This window comes from Salmo trutta, chromosome 4 (assembly GCF_901001165.1).
Source record: "Salmo trutta chromosome 4, fSalTru1.1, whole genome shotgun sequence".
In the NCBI taxonomy this organism is placed as follows: Eukaryota; Metazoa; Chordata; class Actinopteri; order Salmoniformes; family Salmonidae; genus Salmo; species Salmo trutta.
The window spans coordinates 70,672,200-70,693,590 of record NC_042960.1 but is presented as its reverse complement, the minus strand read 5'-3'; the positions used below and the strand labels follow the sequence as shown (position 1 = coordinate 70,693,590).

The following is a 21,391-nucleotide window of genomic DNA, read 5'->3' as shown; positions in this document are numbered from 1 at the left end:
ACTACGTAAGACTTAGTCTGGTTTATAAATTCATAGGTTTCACAGTACAACTGTAACTTAAAGCAGGTACAGCCTCAGTGTTTACAGTAAAACTAACTTAAAGCAGGTACAGCCTCTGTTGACAGATAAACTGTAACTTAAAGCAGGTACAGCCTCAGTGTTGACAGTAAAACTGTAACTTAAAACGGGTACAGCCTCAGTGTTGACAGTAAAACTGTAACTTAAAGCAGGTACAGCCTCAGTGTTGACAGTAAAACTGTAACTTAAAACGGGTACAGCCTCAGTGTTGACAGTAAAACTGTAACTTAAAGCAGATACAGCCTCAGTGTTCACAGTAAAACTGTAACTTAAAGCAGGTACAGCCTCAGTGTTGACAGTAAAACTGTAACTTAAAGCAGGTACAGCCTCAGTGTTCACAGTAAAACTGTAACTTAAAGCAGGTACAGCCTCAGCGTTCACAGTAAAACTGTAACTTAAAGCAGGTACAGCCTCAGTGTTCACAGTAAAACTAACTTAAAGCAGGTACAGCCTCAGTGTTCACAGTAAAACTAACTTAAAGTGGGTACAGCCTCAGTGTTCACAGTTAAACTAACTTAAAGCAGATACAGCCTCAGTGTTGACAGTAAAACTGTAACTTAAAGCAGGTACAGCCTCAGTGTTGACAGTAAAACTGTAACTAAAAGCAGGTACAGCCTCAGCGTTCACAGTACAACTGTAACTTAAAGCAGGTACAGCCTCAGTGTTCACAAACAACTGTAACTTAAAGCAGGTACAGCCTCAGTGTTGACAGTAAAACAGTAACTTAAAGCAGGTACAGCCTCAGTGTTCACAGTAAAACTGTAACTTAAAGCAGGTACAGCCTCAGTGTTAACAGTTAAACTAACTTAAAGCAGGTACAGTCTCAGTGTTCACAGTTAAACTAACTTAAAGCAGGTACAGCCTCAGTGTTCACAGTAAAACTGTAACTTAAAGCAGGTACAGGCTCAGTGTTCACAGTAAAACTAACTTAAAGCAGGTACAGCCTCAGTGTTCACAGTAAAACTGTAACTTAAAGCTGGTACAGCCTCAGTGTTCACAGTAAAACTAACTTAAAGCAGGTACAGCCTCAGCGTTCACAGTAAAACTGTAACTTAAAGCAGGTACAGCCTCAGTGTTCACAGTAAAACTCTAACTTAAAGCAGGTACAGCCTCAGTGTTCACAGTAAAACTAACTTAAAGCGGGTACAGCCTCAGTGTTCACAGTTAAACTAACTTAAAGCAGATACAGCCTCAGTGTTGACAGTAAAACTGTAACTTAAAGCAGGTACAGCCTCAGTGTTCACAGTAAAACTAACTTAAAGCAGGTACAGCCTCAGTGTTCACAGTAAAACTGTAACTGAAAGCAGGTACAGCCTCAGTGTTCACAGTAAAACTGTAACTGAAAGCAGGTACAGCCTCAGCGTTCACAGTACAACTGTAACTTAAAGCAGGTACAGCCTCAGTGTTCACAGTACAACTGTAACTTAAAGCGGGTACAGCCTCAATGTTCACAAACAACTGTAACTTAAAGCAGGTACAGCCTCAGTGTTCACAGTAAAACTGTAACTTAAAGCAGGTACAGCCTCAGTGTTCACAGTAAAACTGTAACTTAAAGCTGGTACAGCCTCAGTGTTGACAGTAAAACAGTAACTTAAAGCAGGTACAGCCTCAGTGTTCACAGTAAAACTGTAACTTAAAGCAGGTACAGCCTCAGTGTTAAAAGTTAAACTAACTTAAAGCAGGTACAGCCTCAGTGTTCACAGTAAAACTGTAACTTAAAGCAGGTACAGCCTCAGTGTTCACAGTAAAACTGTAACTTAAAGCAGGTACAGCCTCAGTGTTCACAGTAAAACTGTAACTTAAAGCTGGTACAGCCTCAGTGTTCACAGTAAAACTGTAACTTAAAGTGGGTACAGCCTCTGTGTTGACAGTAAAACTGTAACTTAAAGCAGGTACAGCCTCAGTGTTCACAGTAAAACTAACTTAAAGCAGGTACAGCCTCAGTGTTCACAGTAAAACTGTAACTTAAAGCTGGTACAGCCTCAGCGTTCACAGTAAAACTGTAACTTAAAGCAGGTACAGCCTCAGTGTTCACAGTAAAACTAACTTAAAGCAGGTACAGCCTCAGTGTTCACAGATAAACTGTAACTTAAAGCGGGTACAGCCTCAGTGTTCACAGTAAAACTAACTTAAAGCAGGTACAGCCTCAGTGTTCACAGTAAAACTGTAACTTAAAGCAGGTACAGCCTCAGTGTTCACAGTAAAACTGTAACTTAAAGCAGGTACAGTCTCAGTGTTCACAGTTAAACGCGTGCCAGAATTTGCACTGAATTTTCCCAACGTTCAGGTTTGCCGCACAGCGGAAGGTACATTGTTTCTATCGCATTACGGATCACTGTCCCTGTTCTTCTCCAGAGCGGGGATCTGAACTGGGCCGTAGGAAGAGGAGGCGTTAGCTGGTTGGAGCGTCTCCTCTCGGCGATGGAGAACAGAGAGGAGGTTTGGGACCTGGTGTACCGACCAGGGCAGCGTTACCGGGGGGAGGGAGGCACGGAGGCTGCCGCGGTACGGATCCAGAGCTGCTGGAGGCGCCACCGAGCCCGCAACGCCTACCTGCGCCACCGACACAGGAAGTGGGCGGCGGGGACCATTGCTATCTCCTGGCTGATGCACGCTCAACTGGGCCGCGTCAGGAAGAGCCTGCAGGAGAGCAGGAGGATACACCTGGATAACTATCGCATCAGGGGCCAGGTCTGTCTGTCTGTCTGTCTGTCTGTCGGTCGGTCAGTCGGTCCGTCCGTCCCTCCGTCCGTCTGTCTGTCCGCCCGTGTCTGTGTCTCTGTCTGTGTCTCTGTCTCTGTCTCTGTCTCTGTCTGTGTCTCTGTCTGTGTCTCTGTCTCTGTCTCTGTCTGTGTCTCTGTGTCTCTGTGTCTCTGTCTGTGTCTCTGTCTGTGTCTGTGTTTCTGTCTGTGTCTCTGTGTCTCTGTCTGTGTCTCTGTCTGTGTCTCTGTCTGTGTCTGTGTCTCTGTCTCTGTCTCTGTCTGTGTCTCTGTCTGTGTCTCTGTCTCTGTCTGTGTCTCTGTCTGTGTCTCTGTCTGTGTCTGTGTGTCTCTGTCTGTGTCTCTGTGTCTCTGTGTCTCTGTCTGTGTCTCTGTCTGTGTCTCTGTCTGTGTCTCTGTGTCTCTGTCTGTGTCTGTGTCTCTGTCTGTGTCTCTGTCTGTGTCTCTGTCTGTGTCTCTGTCTCTGTCTGTGTCTCTGTCTGTGTCTGTGTTTCTGTCTGTGTCTGTGTCTCTGTCTGTGTCTCTGTCTGTGTCTCTGTCTGTGTCTCTGTCTGTGTCTGTGTTTCTGTCTGTGTCTGCGTCTGTGTGTCTCTGTCTGTGTCTCTGTGTCTGTGTGTCTCTGTCTGTGTCTCTGTGTCTCTGTGTTTCTGTCTGTGTGTCTCTGTCTGTGTCTCTGTGTTTCTGTCTGTGTGTCTCTGTCTCTGTGTCTCTGTCTGTGTTTCTGTCTGTGTCTCTGTGTTTCTGTCTGTGTCTCTGTCTGTGTCTCTGTGTCTGTGTCTCTGTCTGTGTCTGTCTGTGTCTCTGTCTGTGTCTCTGTGTCTCTGTCTGTGTCTCTGTGTATCATATCCATCTCTCTTGTCAGTTTGTCTCTGTGTCGTGACTTGACTTTTACATTAATCTGAAGACTGTTATTTATCTAATTAACTAACTATGTTTAATTGTTACCCGATTTAAAATTAATCATGTAACAATTAACTCATTAAGATCTGCGGCACCACGAGAGCGGTTCTTTAAAGAGTTACCATCTCCCGAATTAAACCTATTGTCACGACACCTACGGAAGGTGGCGCCCCTCCTCGCCCGGGCGGCGCTCGGCGCTCGTCGTCGCCGGCCTACTAGCTGCCGCTGATCTATGTTTCACGTTCTGTTAGTTAGGCCTAGGTTAGTTACGCACCTGTTTTGTATTAGTTGTTAGTGGGGAGGGGTATTTAGGCTAGCGAGTTAGGTTTGTGGTTTGTGCAGGATTGTTGTCAGGGTTGTATGTTGGTTATGAGGATGTGTGTTTTTCCCTCTTGGGGTTACGGAGTATTGTATTTGGGCTGCGTCCCTGGTGATCGTTCTAAAAAGGGTGGTGCCTTTTTATTTAGCACACCCTGCACTCCGTTCTTTTCATTGTTTTCCCGTGTGAATATTTATTAAAAGTTTATTCCCCGGAATCATCTGTCTCCTGCGCCTGACTCCACCTCTCCTGATTACCCACCTATCACATCTATAAACAGTCAATTTATTATCATAACTTCATATTGTCATTCTGAACAGTCGTAACCTCCTTGCATTTGCAAAAACCCCAGCCTTCATTACTACACAAATTGGCTTAATTATTTATTTGCTACCTAATTACAGTGCTTTGCAAAAGTATTCATCCCCCTTGGTGTTTTTCCTATTTTGTTGCATTTCAACCTGTAATTTAAATAGATTTTTATTTGGATTTCATGTAATGGACATAAACACAAAATAGTCTAAATTGGTGAAGTGAAATGAAAAATAGAACAATATAAAAATTCAAAAAAATAACAAAACGGAAAAGTGACACTTTGCTATGAAGCCCTTAAATAAGATCTGGTGCAACCAATTACCTTCAGAAGTCACATAATTAGTTAAATAAAGTCCACCTGTGTGCAGTCTAAGTGTCACATGATCTGTCACATGATCTCAGTATATATACACCTGTTCTGAAAGGCCCCAAAGTCTGCAACACCAATATGCAAGGGGCACCATGAAGACCAAGGAGCTCTCCAAACAGGTCAGGGACAAAGTTGTGGAGAAGTACAGATCAGGGTTGGGTTATTAAAAAATATCAGAAACTTTGAACATCCCACGGAGCACCGTTAAAGAGAGGGCCGCCCACCAAAACTCACGGACCAGGCAAGGAGGGCATTAATCAGAGAGGCAACAAAGAGACCAGAGATAACCCTGAGGGAGCGGCAAAGCTCCACAGCGGAGATTGGAGTATCTGTCCATAGGACCACTTTACACTCCACAGAGCTGGGCTTTACAGAAGAGTGGCCAGAAAAAAGCAATTGCTTAAAGAAAAAAATAAGCAAACACGTTTGGTGTTTGCCAAAAGGCATGTGGGAGACTCACCAAACATATGGAAGAAGGTACTCTGGTCAGAAGAGACTAAAATTTTGTTTTTTTGCCATCAAGGAAAACGCTATGTCTGGCGCAAACCCAACACCTCTCATCACCCCGAGAACAACATCCTCACAGTGAAGCATGGTGGTGGCAGCATCATGCTGTGGAGATGTTTTTCATCAGCAGGGACTGGGAAACTGGTCAGAATTGAAGGAATGATGGATGGCGCTAAATACAGGGAAATTCTTGAGGGAAACCTGTTTCAGTCTTTCAGAGATTTGAGACTGGGACGGAGGTTCATCTTCCAGCAGGAGAATGACCTTAAGCATACTGCTAAAGCAACACTCGAGTGGTTTAAGGGGAAACATTTAAATGTCTTGGAATGGCCCGAGTCAAAGCCCAGACCTCAATCCAATTGAGAATCTGTGGTATGACTTAAAGATTGCTGTACACCAGCGGAAACCATCCAACTTGAAGGAGCTGGAGCAGTTTTGCCTTGAAGAATGGACAAAAATCAGAGTGGCTGAGTGGATGTGCCAAGGTGGATGTGTGCCAAGCTTATAGAGACATACCCCAAGAGACTTGCAGCTGTATTTGCTGCAAAAGGTGTCTCTACAAAGTATTGACTTTGGAGGGGTGAATAATTATGCACGCTAATTATTATTATTATTTTTTGTGCCTTATTTCTTGTTTGTTTCACAATAAAAACCTATTTTGCATCTTCAAAGCGGTAGGCATATTGTGTAAATCAAATGATACAAACCCCCCCCCAAAAATACATTTTAATTCCAGGTTGTAAGGCAACAAAATAGGAAAAATGCCAAGGGGGTGAATACTTTCGCAATACTTTCGTAAATGGGAACACAGGCTAAACACACACACTCTGCATCGGTTATTGACTGGAGACTTAATCCGCTGAAAAAAGATCCCTAGCGGAATGACAACAACATGGATACTTGTTAAAGGCCAGATGGAGAGGGAGAGAGACACTTAACATTGCCACATTCAGAAACTACTACTCTCACCTACAATAACAATTAACTTTGCATACGATCCGCAGCCCGTTTTTGAGGCAAGAAATCATAAATGTGTTTACGTGAAATGCCTGGGTTTGCCGGGGAATCTCTCATTCGGTAGGTATCTCTCCCTCAGATCTGACCGATTTGGATTCTCGTGGTCAATCATGTACTCAGCCTCTGTCTGTCTGTCTGTCTGTCTGTCTGTCTGTCTGTCTTCAGGACAGTCGCATCACTGATCTATGTTCCTCTTGTCCTCCTCTAGTATCTGTCAGCCAACTGGAAACACATCCAGGCTTCCAGAAGGACCATCATACACATCCCATCATTAGGTAATTGTTACGGGAATTAAGTTATCAATGTTCTTAAACCGAACTTCAATTAAACTACTCAGTCTGCCCCCCCCAGAGGGTGTAAGATTCTGGTTGAATGACGCAGATGGAGAACCAGCCCACAAGGGTCAAAACGTTTATTTATGAGAGCTCTGAAATCCTTACAATGTACAAAGCCTTTTATATTAACACACACACACACAAATAAACTTACATCAGTAGAGAACTCCACCCTGCTTTAGGCGGCTGTATTTTTCCACAGTTCACATACATTCATTATCAAACCTTGCCACCTGTCTTCTAATCTCCTGCCAGCTAAGCCGTTCCCAGGCCGTTGTTTCTCTCCCTAACTGAGGGAGGCCTCTTCTCCTGTTCCTTTCACAAGGTCGTCTTATCAACTCTGCCCGGCTCATTTTGAAGTGGTACCAGTGTCCTAGTCTTAAACAGCCTACTCACACACAGTAGTACATTAACATTATAATCACTCAGTTATAGATTTTCAGGGTGATATCATTTAGTCAAACCTTTAATCATATAATTTCCATTACAGTAGGTCTCCCTCACACAGACACATCCCATCATTAGGTAGGTAGGTCTCTCTCTCACACAGACACATCCCATCATTAGGTAGGTCTCTCTCTCACACAGACACATTCCATCATTAGGTAGGTCTCTCTCTCACACAGACACATCCCATCATTAGGTAGGTAGGTCTCTCTCACACAGACACATCCCATCATTAGGTAGGTCTCTCTCTCACAGACACATCCCATCATTAGGTAGGTCTCCCTCACACAGACACATCCCATCATTAGGTAGGTCTCTCTCTCACACAGACACATTCCATCATTAGGTAGGTCTCTCTCTCACACAGACACATCCCATCATTAGGTAGGTAGGTCTCTCTCACACAGACACATCCCATCATTAGGTAGGTCTCTCTCTCACAGACACATCCCATCATTAGGTAGGTCTCCCTCACACAGACACATCCCATCATTAGGTAGGTCTCTCTCTCACACAGACACATCCCATCATTAGGTAGGTAGGTCTCTCTCACACAGACACATCCCATCATTAGGTAGGTCTCTCTCTCACACAGACACATCCCATCATTAGGTAGGTAGGTCTCTCTCACACAGACACATCCCATCATTAGGTAGGTCTCTCTCTCACAGACACATCCCATCATTAGGTAGGTCTCTCTCACACAGACACATCCCATCATTAGGTAGGTAGGTCTCTCTCTCACACAGACACATCCCATCATTAGGTAGGTAGGTCTCTCTCACACAGACACATCCCATCATTAGGTAGGTCTCTCTCACAGACACATCCCATCATTAGGTAGGTCTCTCTCACAGACACATCCCATCATTAGGTAGGTCTCTCTCACACAGACACATCCCATCATTAGGTAGGTCTCTCCCTCACAGACACATCCCATCATTAGGTAGGTAGGTCTCTCTCACAGACACATCCCATCATTAGGTAGGTAGGACTCTCTCACAGACACATCCCATCATTAGGTAGGTCTCTCTCACAGACACATCCCATCATTAGGTAGGTAGGTCTCCCTCACAGACACATCCCATCATTAGGTAGGTCTCTCTCACACAGACACATCCCATCATTAGGTAGGTAGGTCTCTCTCTCACAGACACATCCCATCATTAGGTAGGTAGGTCTCTCTAACACAGACACATCCCATCATTAGGTAGGTCTCTCTCTCACAGACACATCCCATCATTAGGTAGGTAGGTCTCTCTCTAACACAGACACATCCCATCATTAGGTAGGTAGGTCTCTCTCACACAGACACATCCCATCATTAGGTAGGTAGGTCTCTCTCTCACAGACACATCCCATCATTAGGTAGGTCTCTCTCACACAGACACATCCCATCATTAGGTAGGTCTCTCCCTCACAGACACATCCCATCATTAGGTAGGTAGGTCTCTCTCTCACAGACACATCCCATCATTAGGTAGGTAGGTCTCTCTCTCACAGCCACATCCCATCATTAGGTAGGTCTCTCTCACACAGACACATCCCATCATTAGGTAGGTAGGTCTCTCCCTCACAGACACATCCCATCATTAGGTAGGTCTCTCTCACAGACACATCCCATCATTAGGTAGGTAGGTCTCTCCCTCACACAGACACATCCCATCATTAGGTAGGTAGGTCTCTCTCTCACAGACACATCCCATCATTAGGTAGGTCTCTCCCTCACACAGACACATCCCATCATTAGGTAGGTAGGTCTCTCTCACACAGACACATCCCATCATTAGGTAGGTCTCTCTCACAGACACATCCCATCATTAGGTAGGTCTCTCTCACACAGACACATCCCATCATTAGGTAGGTCTCTCTCTCACAGACACATCCCATCATTAGGTAGGTAGGTCTCTCTCTCTCACAGACACACCCCATCATTAGGTAGGTAGGTCTCTCTCTCACAGACACATCCCATCATTAGGTAGGTCTCTCTCTCACAGACACATCCCATCATTAGGTAGGTCTCTCTCTCACACAGACACATCCCATCATTAGGTAGGTCTCTCCCTCACACAGACACATCCCATCATTAGGTAGGTCTCTCCCTCACACAGACACATCCCATCATTAGGTAAGTAGGTCTCTCTCTCTCACAGACACATCCCATCATTAGGTAGGTCTCTCTCTCACAGACACATCCCATCATTAGGTAGGTAGGTCTCTCTCTCACAGACACATCCCATCATTAGGTAGGTCTCTCTCTCACACAGACACATCCCATCATTAGGTAGGTAGGTCTCTCTCTAACACAGACACATCCCATCATTAGGTAGGTAGGTCTCTCTCACACAGACACATCCCATCATTAGGTAGGTCTCTCCCTCACAGACACATCCCATCATTAGGTAGGTCTCTCTCACAGACACATCCCATCATTAGGTAGGTAGGTCTCTCTCTCACAGACACATCCCATCATTAGGTAGGTCTCTCTCACACAGACACATCCCATCATTAGGTAGGTCTCTCCCTCACAGACACATCCCATCATTAGGTAGGTCTCTCCCTCACAGACACATCCCATCATTAGGTAGGTAGGTCTCTCTCACAGACACATCCCATCATTAGGTAGGTCTCTCCCTCACAGACACGAGGAGACCCGTGAGAGTCTGAATGCCAGAGAAGGAGGGAGTGAACAGAACAGAAAGCTCTCTCCTCTATTGCCATTTCATTTAGGGATTTAGAGTTAAAGCTAAATGAACAGCCGTTAACCCTTAGTAGGTAGGTCTCTCTCTCACAGACACATCCCATCATTAGGTAGGTCTCTCTCACACAGACACATCCCATCATTAGGTAGGTCTCTCCCTCACAGACACATCCCATCATTAGGTAGGTAGGTCTCTCTCTCACAGACACATCCCATCATTAGGTAGGTAGGTCTCTCTCTCACAGCCACATCCCATCATTAGGTAGGTCTCTCTCACACAGACACATCCCATCATTAGGTAGGTCTCTCTCACACAGACACATCCCATCATTAGGTAGGTCTCTCTCACAGACACATCCCATCATTAGGTAGGTAGGTCTCTCCCTCACACAGACACATCCCATCATTAGGTAGGTAGGTCTCTCTCTCACAGACACATCCCATCATTAGGTAGGTCTCTCCCTCACACAGACACATCCCATCATTAGGTAGGTAGGTCTCTCTCACACAGACACATCCCATCATTAGGTAGGTAGGTCTCTCTCACACAGACACATCCCATCATTAGGTAGGTCTCTCTCACACAGACACATCCCATCATTAGGTAGGTCTCTCTCTCACAGACACATCCCATCATTAGGTAGGTAGGTCTCTCTCTCTCACAGACACATCCCATCATTAGGTAGGTAGGTCTCTCTCTCACAGACACATCCCATCATTAGGTAGGTCTCTCTCTCACAGACACATCCCATCATTAGGTAGGTCTCTCTCTCACACAGACACATCCCATCATTAGGTAGGTCTCTCCCTCACACAGACACATCCCATCATTAGGTAGGTCTCTCCCTCACACAGACACATCCCATCATTAGGTAAGTAGGTCTCTCTCTCTCACAGACACATCCCATCATTAGGTAAGTAGGTCTCTCTCTCTCACAGACACATCCCATCATTAGGTAGGTCTCTCTCTCACAGACACATCCCATCATTAGGTAGGTAGGTCTCTCTCTCACACAGACACATCCCATCATTAGGTAGGTAGGTCTCTCTCTCACACAGACACATCCCATCATTAGGTAGGTAGGTCTCTCTCTAACACAGACACATCCCATCATTAGGTAGGTCTCTCCCTCACAGACACATCCCATCATTAGGTAGGTCTCTCTCTCACAGACACATCCCATCATTAGGTAGGTCTCTCTCTCACAGACACATCCCATCATTAGGTAGGTCTCTCTCTCACAGACACATCCCATCATTAGGTAGGTCTCTCTCTCACACAGACACATCCCATCATTAGGTAGGTCTCTCTCTCACAGACACATCCCATCATTAGGTAGGTCTCTCTCACAGACACATCCCATCATTAGGTAGGTCTCTCCCTCACAGACACATCCCATCATTAGGTAGGTAGGTCTCTCCCTCACAGACACATCCCATCATTAGGTAGGTCTCTCTCACAGACACATCCCATCATTAGGTAGGTAGGTCTCTCCCTCACAGACACATCCCATCATTAGGTAGGTCTCTCTCTCACACAGACACATCCCATCATTAGGTAGGTCTCTCTCACACAGACACATCCCATCATTAGGTAGGTCTCTCTCTCACAGACACATCCCATCATTAGGTAGGTCTCTCTCACAGACACATCCCATCATTAGGTAGGTCTCTCTCACAGACACATCCCATCATTAGGTAGGTAGGTCTCTCCCTCACAGACACATCCCATCATTAGGTAGGTAGGTCTCTCCCTCACAGACACATCCCATCATTAGGTAGGTAGGTCTCTCCCTCACAGACACATCCCATCATTAGGTAGGTCTCTCTCACAGACACATCCCATCATTAGGTAGGTAGGGGTCTCCCTCACAGACACATCCCATCATTAGGTAGGTAGGTCTCTCTCTCTCACAGACACATCCCATCATTAGGTAGGTCTCTCTCACAGACACATCCCCTCATTAGGTAGGTAGGTCTCTCTCTCACAGACACATCCCATCATTAGGTAGGTCTCTCTCACACAGACACATCCCATCATTAGGTAGGTCTCTCCCTCACAGACACATCCCATCATTAGGTAGGTCTCTCCCTCACAGACACATCCCATCATTAGGTAGGTAGGTCTCTCTCACAGACACATCCCATCATTAGGTAGGTCTCTCCCTCACATACACGAGGAGACCCGTGAGAGTCTGAATGCCAGAGAAGGAGGGAGTGAACAGAACAGAAAGCTCTCTCCTCTATTGCCATTTCATTTAGGGATTTAGAGTTAAAGCTAAATGAACAGCCGTTAACCCTTAGTAAAGACTATATTTCAACGAGCCACAGGGGATGTATTCTGCCCCCGTCCCCCCAGATAATTTACAGGTAATGGACTACAGGATAGAATACTGTATCTTGTTTCTACGGTTTCCGTCGTGGGTCGTTTTTAGATGGCCTCTCTCTCTTTTTTATTTCATTGGTCGGAATGAGGAAAAGCACACAGACAGATATGAGGCGTGCGCTTCTCAATCCTTAATAAACTATCGTCTCAAATGATTTATTAGAGCTAATTACAAACAGATGGAATGTTTTATGAGGAGTAGAGTGGTGTGTGTGTGTGTGTGTGTGTGTGTGTGTGTGTGTGTGTGTGTGTGTGTGTGTGTGTGTGTGTGTGTTGAGCTCGGAGAAGATAATTAGCGAGTTGAACCCCATTGTTGTTAATTAGCAGGAAGCCAATCATTTAATTTAATTACCTCGATCCATCTGAGGATTGTCTCTCTCTCTCTCTCTCTCTCTCTCTCTCTCTCTACACTAGCAGGTCAGCCAGGCAGTCCAGCTATCACTATGCTGACTGGTTCTGATGTAACTCTGTGTTCTGTGTATGGTAGACTGGGTCAGGTTGTAACCCTGTGTTCTGTGTATGGTAGACTGGGTCAGGTTGTAACTCTGTGTTCTGTGTTCTGTGTATGGCAGACTGGGTCAGGTTGTAACTCTGTGTTCTGTGTATGGTAGACTGGGTCAGGTTGTAACCCTGTGTTCTGTGTTCTGTGTATGGCAGACTGGGTCAGGTTGTAACCCTGTGTTCTGTGTATGGTAGACTGGGTCAGGTTGTAACTCTGTGTTCTGTGTTCTGTGTATGGCAGACTGGGTCAGGTTGTAACTCTGTGTTCTGTGTATGGTAGACTGGGTCAGGTTGTAACCCTGTGTTCTGTGTATGGTAGACTGGGTCAGGTTGTAACCCTGTGTTCTGTGTATGGTAGACTGGGTCAGGTTGTAACCCTGTGTTCTGTGTTCTGTGTATGGTAGACTGGGTCAGGTTGTAACCCTGTGTTCTGTGTATGGCAGACTGGGTCAGGTTGTAACCCTGTGTTCTGTGCATGGTAGACTGGGTCAGGTTGTAACCCTGTGTTCTGTGTATGGTAGACTGGGTCAGGTTGTAACCCTGTGTTCTGTGTATGGCAGACTGGGTCAGGTTGTAACCCTGTGTTCTGTGTATGGCAGACTGGGTCAGGTTGTAACTCTGTGTTCTGTGTATGGCAGACTGGGTCAGGTTGTAACCCTGTGTTCTGTGTATGGTAGACTGGGTCAGGTTGTAACCCTGTGTTCTGTGTTCTGTGTATGGTAGACTGGGTCAGGTTGTAACCCTGTGTTCTGTGTATGGCAGACTGGGTCAGGTTGTAACCCTGTGTTCTGTGTATGGCAGACTGGGTCAGGTTGTAACTCTGTGTTCTGTGTTTTGTGTATGGCAGACTGGGTCAGGTTGTAACTCTGTGTTCTGTGTATGGCAGACTGGGTCAGGTTGTAACTCTGTGTTCTGTGTTCTGTGTATGGCAGACTGGGTCAGGTTGTAACCCTGTGTTCTGTGTTCTGTGTATGGCAGACTGGGTCAGGTTGTAACCCTGTGTTCTGTGTATGGTAGACTGGGTCAGGTTGTAACTCTGTGTTCTGTGCATGGCAGACTGGGTCAGGTTGTAACTCTGTGTTCTGTGTATGGCAGACTGGGTCAGGTTGTAACCCTGTGTTCTGTGTTCTGTGTATGGTAGACTGGGTCAGTATGTAACCCTGTGTTCTGTGTATGGTAGACTGGGTCAGGTTGTAACTCTGTGTTCTGTGTATGGTAGACTGGGTCAGGTTGTAACCCTGTGTTCTGTGTATGGTAGACTGGGTCAGGTTGTAACCCTGTGTTCTGTGTTCTGTGTATGGTAGACTGGGTCAGGTTGTAACTCTGTGTTCTGTGTATGGTAGACTGGGTCAGGTTGTAACCCTGTGTTCTGTGTATGGCAGACTGGGTCAGGTTGTAACCCTGTGTTCTGTGTATGGCAGACTGGGTCAGGTTGTAACCCTGTGTTCTGTGTATGGTAGACTGGGTCAGGTTGTAACTCTGTGTTCTAACCCTGTATTCTGTGTTCTCTTCGTTAGGTTCCCTGTGTTCTAACCCTGTGTTCTGTGTTCTAGGTGTTATGTTCCCCAGTGTTCTAACCCTGTATTCTGTGTTCTATGTGTTAGGTTCTCTTTGTTCTGTCTGTTAGGTTCCCTGTGTTCTAACCCTGTGTTCTGTGTTCTATGTGTTAGGTTCCCCGTGTTCTAACCCTGTGTTCTGTGTTCTGTGTGTTAGGTTCCCCGTGTTCTAACCCTGTGTTCTGTGTTCTGTGTGTCCACTGTCAGGTTACTCCCAGCTGCAGCGTTTCAGCCTGAAGGGTTTTGACATCCTGCAGAACGTCCAGATGGGACGACTGTGTGATGTCAGAGGTACGGTAAGAGCTGTCGGATATGACGTCACACAGCGTTACAGCGCCATCTTTAGGACTGCGTTGTCCATTGCCTAAAACAGGCTGAATGAAACAAAGCTGAAATAATAATACGTCTTGTAAATAATAACATTCTTTGATGAGGAAGTCTTCAGATGTCCGCCTGCTTCCCAGCCGAAACAGTTCGGGAAGAGTTTGTGCATATATTATGAAGACATTTTGTGATGTTTTTTTTGTTCGTTTTGGATTTCGGTAAGGTTTTTTTGGGGGGAGGGGGGCTGTTCGGGCACACATTTTTTTTTTAATAGATGCAAGACGCACTCGGTAGACAGAAGACTACGCCCCTTTCGTTGGTGATTGGTCAACAGTAGAAATTCTTCAAGTTTTTGTTGTCCTTCAACAAAGAGAAGACTCGTTTTCATGCACATTTTTTTTCATTGAGAAATACTGCACCAAACGTCTTAGTTAGACGGAAAATTGTGAGAATTAAAAAAGGCAAAAAAAACTGTCAACATGTATTACAGATTTCTTGAGTTATCTATTTTGAGGAAGTGTATAAATGGACAAACAGTACTATCGTTTTCTTAAGCGAAGGTATTTTTTAAGGGAGTATTCAAGCACACTCGTTTGGTTCGCCTTGCCAACTTCGTCTGGGAGCCGAACTGAAGCATAGTGACACCTTTAGTTGTACCATTTTACATTTTTAGCTAAATTGTTTTGTGCACCAATGAATGAGCAGTATTTCTGATGTTTGACAATATCACAAAAGCTAGCATGATTTCTCCAACATTAACGTAAACTCACCCCCCATTCCGTAACAAATGTGCGTAACAGCGACATTCAAACGAGGCCGCAATGAAAACCAATGGGACCGTAGCGACGTCAATATCCAGGGTGTGAACTACGTCTCCGTTCAGCGTTGATTGTCAAAAAAACGGACCCCTTCTGACGGCGTACGTTTTACATCGTGATGTGTCACGACGTAACGTGCAGCGCGCGTTTGCAACTCATTTTGTGCCCCGTACAGCCTCTTTCCACCAAGGGGTAGCCCTTCTCTCGCAGATTAAAAAATCACGCTTAACCATATACACTCAAGAAAACTTCATTATTTTTTGTTGTTGTCTAAATTAATATAATTATTGCTAATTTTAAACTAATATTTCATGACTAGGGTGCCAATTGGAAAAAAAATGTGCGTGTCGTTACTGCGAGCCATCATGACACTCAGAGGTCGGAACAGCTGCAGTTCACTTGTGAGGCTAACGTTAGCGCAGCCCTAAACCCTGTGAAACATGCTGATCTACCAACTGATTTCTGATAACAGTCCCTCTTCATTTAGGGACAGCATGTCTAGCTACAACTTTAGGGTAAATAAAACTAGCTAAGCAAGCTGTTTATCTCAGATTAGCTAGAGCTAGCTAGCTACAACTTTAGGCTACATGAAACAAGCTAAGCAAGCTGTTTATCTCAGATTAGCTAGAGCTAGCTAGCTACAACTTTAGGGTAAATGAAACTAGCTAAGCAAGCTGTTTATGTCAGATTAGCTAGAGCTAGCTAGCTTCAACTTTAGGGTAAATAAAACTAGCTAAGCAAGCTGTTTAAATCAGATTAGCTAGAGCTAGCTAGCTACAATTTTAGGGTAAATGAGACAAGCTATGCAAGCTGTTTAAGTCAGATTAGCTAGAGCTAGCTAGCTACAACTTTAGGGTAAATGAAACTAGCTAAGCAAGCTGTTTATGTCAGATTAGCTAGAGCTAGCTAGCTTCAACTTTAGGGTAAATAAAACTAGCTAAGCAAGCTGTTTAAGTCAGATTAGCTAGAGCTAGCTAGCTACGATTTTAGGGTAAATGAGACAAGCTATGCAAGCTGTTTAAGTCAGATTAGCTAGAGCTAGCTAGCTACAACTTTAGGGTAAATAAAACTAGCTAAGCAAGCTGTTTATCTCAGATTAGCTAGAGCTAGCTAGCTACAACTTTAGGGTAAATGAAACAAGCTGTTTAAGTCAGATTAGCTAGAGCTAGCTAGCTACAACTTTAGGGTAAATGAAACAAGCTAAGCAAGCTGTTTATGTCAGATTAGCTAGAGCTAGCTAGCTACAACTTTAGGGTAAATGAAACTAGCTGTTTAAGTCAGATTAGCTAGAGCTAGCTAGCTACAACTTTAGGGTAAATGAAACTAGCTAAGCATTCTGTTTAAATCAGATTAGCTAGAGCTAGCTAGCTACAATTTTAGGGTAAATTAAACTAGCTAAGCAAGCTGTTTATCTCAGATTAGCTAGAGCTAGCTAGCTACAATTTTAGGGTAAATGAAACAAGCTAAACAAGCTGTTTATGTCAGATTAGCTAGAGCTAGCTAGCTACAACTTTAGGGTAAATGAAACAAGCTGTTTAAGTCAGATTAGCTAGAGCTAGCTAGCTACAACTTTAGGGTAAATGAAACTAGCTAAGCATGCTGTTTAAATCAGATTAACTAGAGCTAGCTAGCTACAATTTTAGGGTAAATGAAACTAGCTAAGCAAGCTGTTTATCTCAGATTAGCTAGAGCTAGCTAGCTACAACTTTAGGGTAAATGAAACAAGCTAAACAAGCTGTTTATGTCAGATTAGCTAGAGCTAGCTAGCTACAACTTTAGGGTAAATGAAACAAGCTGTTTAAGTCAGATTAGCTAGAGCTAGCTAGCTACAACTTTAGGGTAAATGAAACTAGCTAAGCATGCTGTTTAAATCAGATTATCTAGAGCTAGCTAGCTACAATTTTAGGGTAAATGAAACTAGCTAAACAAGCTGTTTAAATCAGATTAGCTAGAGCTAGCTAGCTACATTACCTTCAGAAAGTATTCACTCCCCCTTTTCCAAATGTTGTTGTGTTACAGCCTGAATTTATAATGGATTACATTGATATTTTGTGTCACTGATCTTCATACAATACCCCATAATGTCAAAGTGGAATTTTGTTTTTAGAAATTAATAAAAAATGAAAAGCTGAAATGTCTTGAGTCAATACGTATTCAACGTGGAGGTGATCTATGTCTCTGTGTGTAGATGAGAATGTGAAGGTGATCTGTGTGTTTCTGTGTGTCTCTGTGTGTAGATGAGAACGTGGAGGTGATCTATATGTCTCTGTGTGTCTCTGTGTGTAGATGAGAACGTGCAGGTGATCTGTGTGTTTCTGTGTGTAGATGAGAACGTACAGGTGATCTATGTGTCTCTGTGTGTAGATGAGAACGTGGAGGTGATCTATGTCTCTGTGTGTAGATGAGAACGTGAAGGTGATCTGTGTGTCTCTGTGTGTCTCTGTGTGTAGATGAGAACGTGGAGGTAATCTGTGTGTCGTTGTGTGTCTCTGTGTGTAGGTGATCTGTGTGTAGATGAGAATGTGCAGGTGATCTGTGTGTTTCTGTGTGTAGATGAGAACGTGGAGGTGATCTGTGTGTCTCTGTGTGTAGATGAGAACGTGCAGGTGATCTATGTGTCTCAGTGTGTAGATGAGAACATGGAGGTGATCTGTGTGTCTCTGTGTGTCTCTGTGTGTAGATGAGAACGTGGAGGTGATCTATGTGTCTCTGTGTGTAGATGAGAACGTGGAGGTGATCTGTGTGTCTCTGTCTGTTTCTGTGTGTAGATGAGAACGTGGAGGTGATCTGTGTGTCTCTGTGTGTCTCTGTGTGTAGATGAGAACGTGGAGGTGATCTGTGTGTCTCTGTGTGTCTCTGTGTGTAGATGAGAACATGGAGGTGATCTATGTGTCTCTGTGTGTCTCTGTGTGTAGATGAGAACGTGGAGGTGATCTATATGTCTCTGTGTGTCTCTGTGTGTAGATGAGAACGTGGAGGTGATCTATATGTCTCTATATGTCTGTGTGTAGATGAGAACGTGGATGTGATCTGTGTGTCTCTGTGTGTAGATGAGAACGTGGAGGTGATCTATATGTCTCTGTGTGTAGATGAGAACATGGAGGTGATCTATGTGTCTCTGTGTGTAGATGATAACGTGCAGGTGATCTATATGTCTCTGTGTGTAGATGAGAACGTGGAGGTGATCTGTGTGTTTCTGTGTGTAGATGAGAACGTGGAGGTGATCTGTGTGTCTCTGTGTGTCTCTGTGTGTAGATGAGAACATGGAGGTGATCTGTGTGTCTCCTGTGTGTAGATGAGAACGTGCAGGTGATCTATATGTCTCTATATGTCTCTGTGTGTAGATGAGAACGTGCAGGTGATCTGTGTGTCTCTGTGTGTAAATGAGAACGTGGAGGTGATCTGTGTGTCTCCTGTGTGTAGATGAGAACGTGCAGGTGATCTATGTGTCTCTATATGTCTCTGTGTGTAGATGAGAACGTGGAGGTGATCTATGTGTCTCTATATGTCTCTGTGTGTAGATGAGAATGTGGAGGTGATCTATATGTCTCTGTGTGTCTCTGTGTGTAGATGAGAACGTGCAGGTGATCTATATGTCTCTGTGTGTAGATGAGAACGTGCAGGTGATCTGTGTGTCTCTGTGTGTAGATGAGAATGTGCAGGTGATCTATATGTCTCTGTGTGTAGATGAGAACGTGCAGGTGATCTGTGTGTCTCTGTGTGTAGATGAGAACGTGCAGGTGATCTATATGTCTCTGTGTGTAGATGAGAACGTGCTGGTGATCTATATGTCTCTGTGTGTAGATGAGAACGTGCAGGTGATCTGTGTGTCTCTGTGTGTAGATGAGAACGTGCAGGTGATCTGTGTGTCTCTGTGTGTAGATGAGAACGTGCAGGTGATCTGTGTGTCTCTGTGTGTAGATGAGAACGTGCAGGTGATCTATGTGTCTCCTGTGCGTTTGGGAGACGACGTGTTCCAGTATTACACCAGACTGCTGGGCTTGCAACAGAGAGGCCAGGGTGGACCCCAGGAGGCCACGGGAGGACCCCAGGAGGCCACGGGAGGACCCCAGGAGGCCACGGTAGACCCAGGGGACGGATGGGGAGGAGGGGCCAGGACAACCCAGGCCTCCTGCACGAAACGCTTCACCATCCTCACTCCTGATGCTCTGGAAGACTTCCCGGTAAGAAGGAGAACACATCACATTTACACTTAACACATAAACTACATTTACTAATGTACCCGAAGAGATTTCAGCAATATTACAATAAGGGTGGCCTGATGTCGCCAGCTTACATTCTGTTTGGCTATGAAGTGAAACCAAAGGAGCGTAGCGGTCAGGATGGTGAATCAGGCAGCGGTTCAGGATGGTGAATCAGGCAGCGGTCAGGATGGTGAATCAGGCAGCGGTCAGGATGGTGAATCAGGCAGCGGTCAGGATGGTGAATCAGACAGCGGTCAGGATGGTGAATCAGACAGCGGTCAGGGTGGTGAATCAGGCAGCGGTCAGGATGGTGAATCAGACAGCGGTCAGGATGGTGAATCAGACAGCGGTCAGGGTGGTGAATCAGGCAGCGGTCAGGATGGTGAATCAGACAGCGGTCAGGATGGTGAATCAGGCAGCGGTCAGGGTGGTGAATCAGGCAGCGGTCAGGATGGTGAATCAGGCAGCGGTCAGGGTGGTGAATCAGGCAGCGGTCAGGATGGTGAATCAGGCAGCGGTTAGGATGGCAGCGATCAGGATGGTGAATCAGGCAGCGGTCAGGGTGGTGAATCAGGCAGCGGTCAGGATGGTGAATCAGGTGAATCAGGCAGCGGTCAGGATGGTGAATCAGGCAGCGGTCAGGATGGTGAATCATGCAGCGGTCAGGATGGTGAATCAGGCAGCGGTCAGGGTGGTGAATCAGGCAGCGGTCAGGGTGGTGAATCAGGCAGCGGTCAGGATGGTGAATCAGGCAGAGGTCAGGGTGGTGAATCAGGCAGCGGTCAGGGTGGTGAATCAGACAGCGGTCAGGATGGTGAATCAGACAGCGGTCAGGGTGGTGAATCAGGCAGCGGTCAGGATGGTGAATCAGACAGCGGTCAGGATGGTGAATCAGGCAGCGGTCAGGGTGGTGAATCAGGCAGCGGTCAGGATGGTGAATCAGGCAGCGGTCAGGGTGGTGAATCAGGCAGCGGTCAGGATGGTGAATCAGGCAGCGGTTAGGATGGCAGCGATCAGGATGGTGAATCAGGCAGCGGTCAGGGTGGTGAATCAGGCAGCGGTCAGGATGGTGAATCAGGTGAATCAGGCAGCGGTCAGGATGGTGAGTCAGGCAGCGGTCAGGATGGTGAATCATGCAGCGGTCAGGATGGTGAATCAGGCAGCGGTCAGGGTGGTGAATCAGGCAGCGGTCAGGGTGGTGAATCAGGCAGCGGTCAGGATGGTGAATCAGGCAGAGGTCAGGGTGGTGAATCAGGCAGCGGTCAGGGTGGTGAATCAGGCAGCGGTCAGGGTGGTGAATCAGGCAGCGGTCAGGGTGGTGAATCAGGCAGCGGTCAGGATGGTGAATCAGGCAGCGGTCAGGGTGGTGAATCAGGCAGCGTTCAGGATGGTGAATCAGACAGCGGTCAGGGTGGTGAATCAGGCAGCGGTCAGGGTGGTGAATCAGGGAGCGGTCAGGGTGGTGAATCAGGCAGTGGTCAGGATGGTGAATCAGGCAGCGGTCAGGGTGGTGAATCAGGCAGCGGTCAGGATGGTGAATCAGACAGCGGTCAGGATGGTGAATCAGGCAGCGGTCAGGGTGGTGAATCAGGCAGCGGTCAGGATGGTGAATCAGGCAGCGGTCAGGGTGGTGAATCAGGCAGCGGTCAGGATGGTGAATCAGGCAGCGGTTAGGATGGCAGCGATCAGGATGGTGAATCAGGCAGCGGTCAGGGTGGTGAATCAGGCAGCGGTCAGGATGGTGAATCAGGTGAATCAGGCAGCGGTCAGGATGGTGAATCAGGCAGCGGTCAGGATGGTGAATCATGCAGCGGTCAGGATGGTGAATCAGGCAGCGGTCAGGGTGGTGAATCAGGCAGCGGTCAGGGTGGTGAATCAGGCAGCGGTCAGGA

The 21,391-nt window shown here is 45.9% G+C and overlaps 2 protein-coding genes across 4 annotated transcripts in view; one reads left to right on the top strand and one right to left on the bottom strand.

Annotated features, from left to right (window-relative positions):
- aagab (alpha and gamma adaptin binding protein) overlaps positions 1-15,352 on the bottom strand; it is a 54,683-nt gene extending 39,331 nt beyond the window's left edge. For 2 of the 3 annotated variants that reach the window (XM_029751940.1, XM_029751941.1), the window contains exon 1: positions 15,247-15,352. In XM_029751940.1, the coding sequence (XP_029607800.1) occupies positions 15,247-15,253 (7 nt within the window). In that variant the 5' untranslated portion in view covers positions 15,254-15,352. The remainder of the gene's footprint in view (positions 1-15,246) is intronic. The other variant, XM_029751939.1, reaches the window with a different exon arrangement.
- The window catches only part of iqch (IQ motif containing H), a 117,798-nt gene that overhangs the window by 21,152 nt on the left and 75,255 nt on the right, over positions 1-21,391 (top strand). The window contains exons 10-13 of the mRNA XM_029751938.1: positions 2,434-2,769; positions 6,435-6,501; positions 14,360-14,443; positions 19,216-19,478. Coding sequence (XP_029607798.1) covers positions 2,434-2,769; positions 6,435-6,501; positions 14,360-14,443; positions 19,216-19,478 — 750 coding nt within the window. The remainder of the gene's footprint in view (positions 1-2,433; positions 2,770-6,434; positions 6,502-14,359; positions 14,444-19,215; positions 19,479-21,391) is intronic.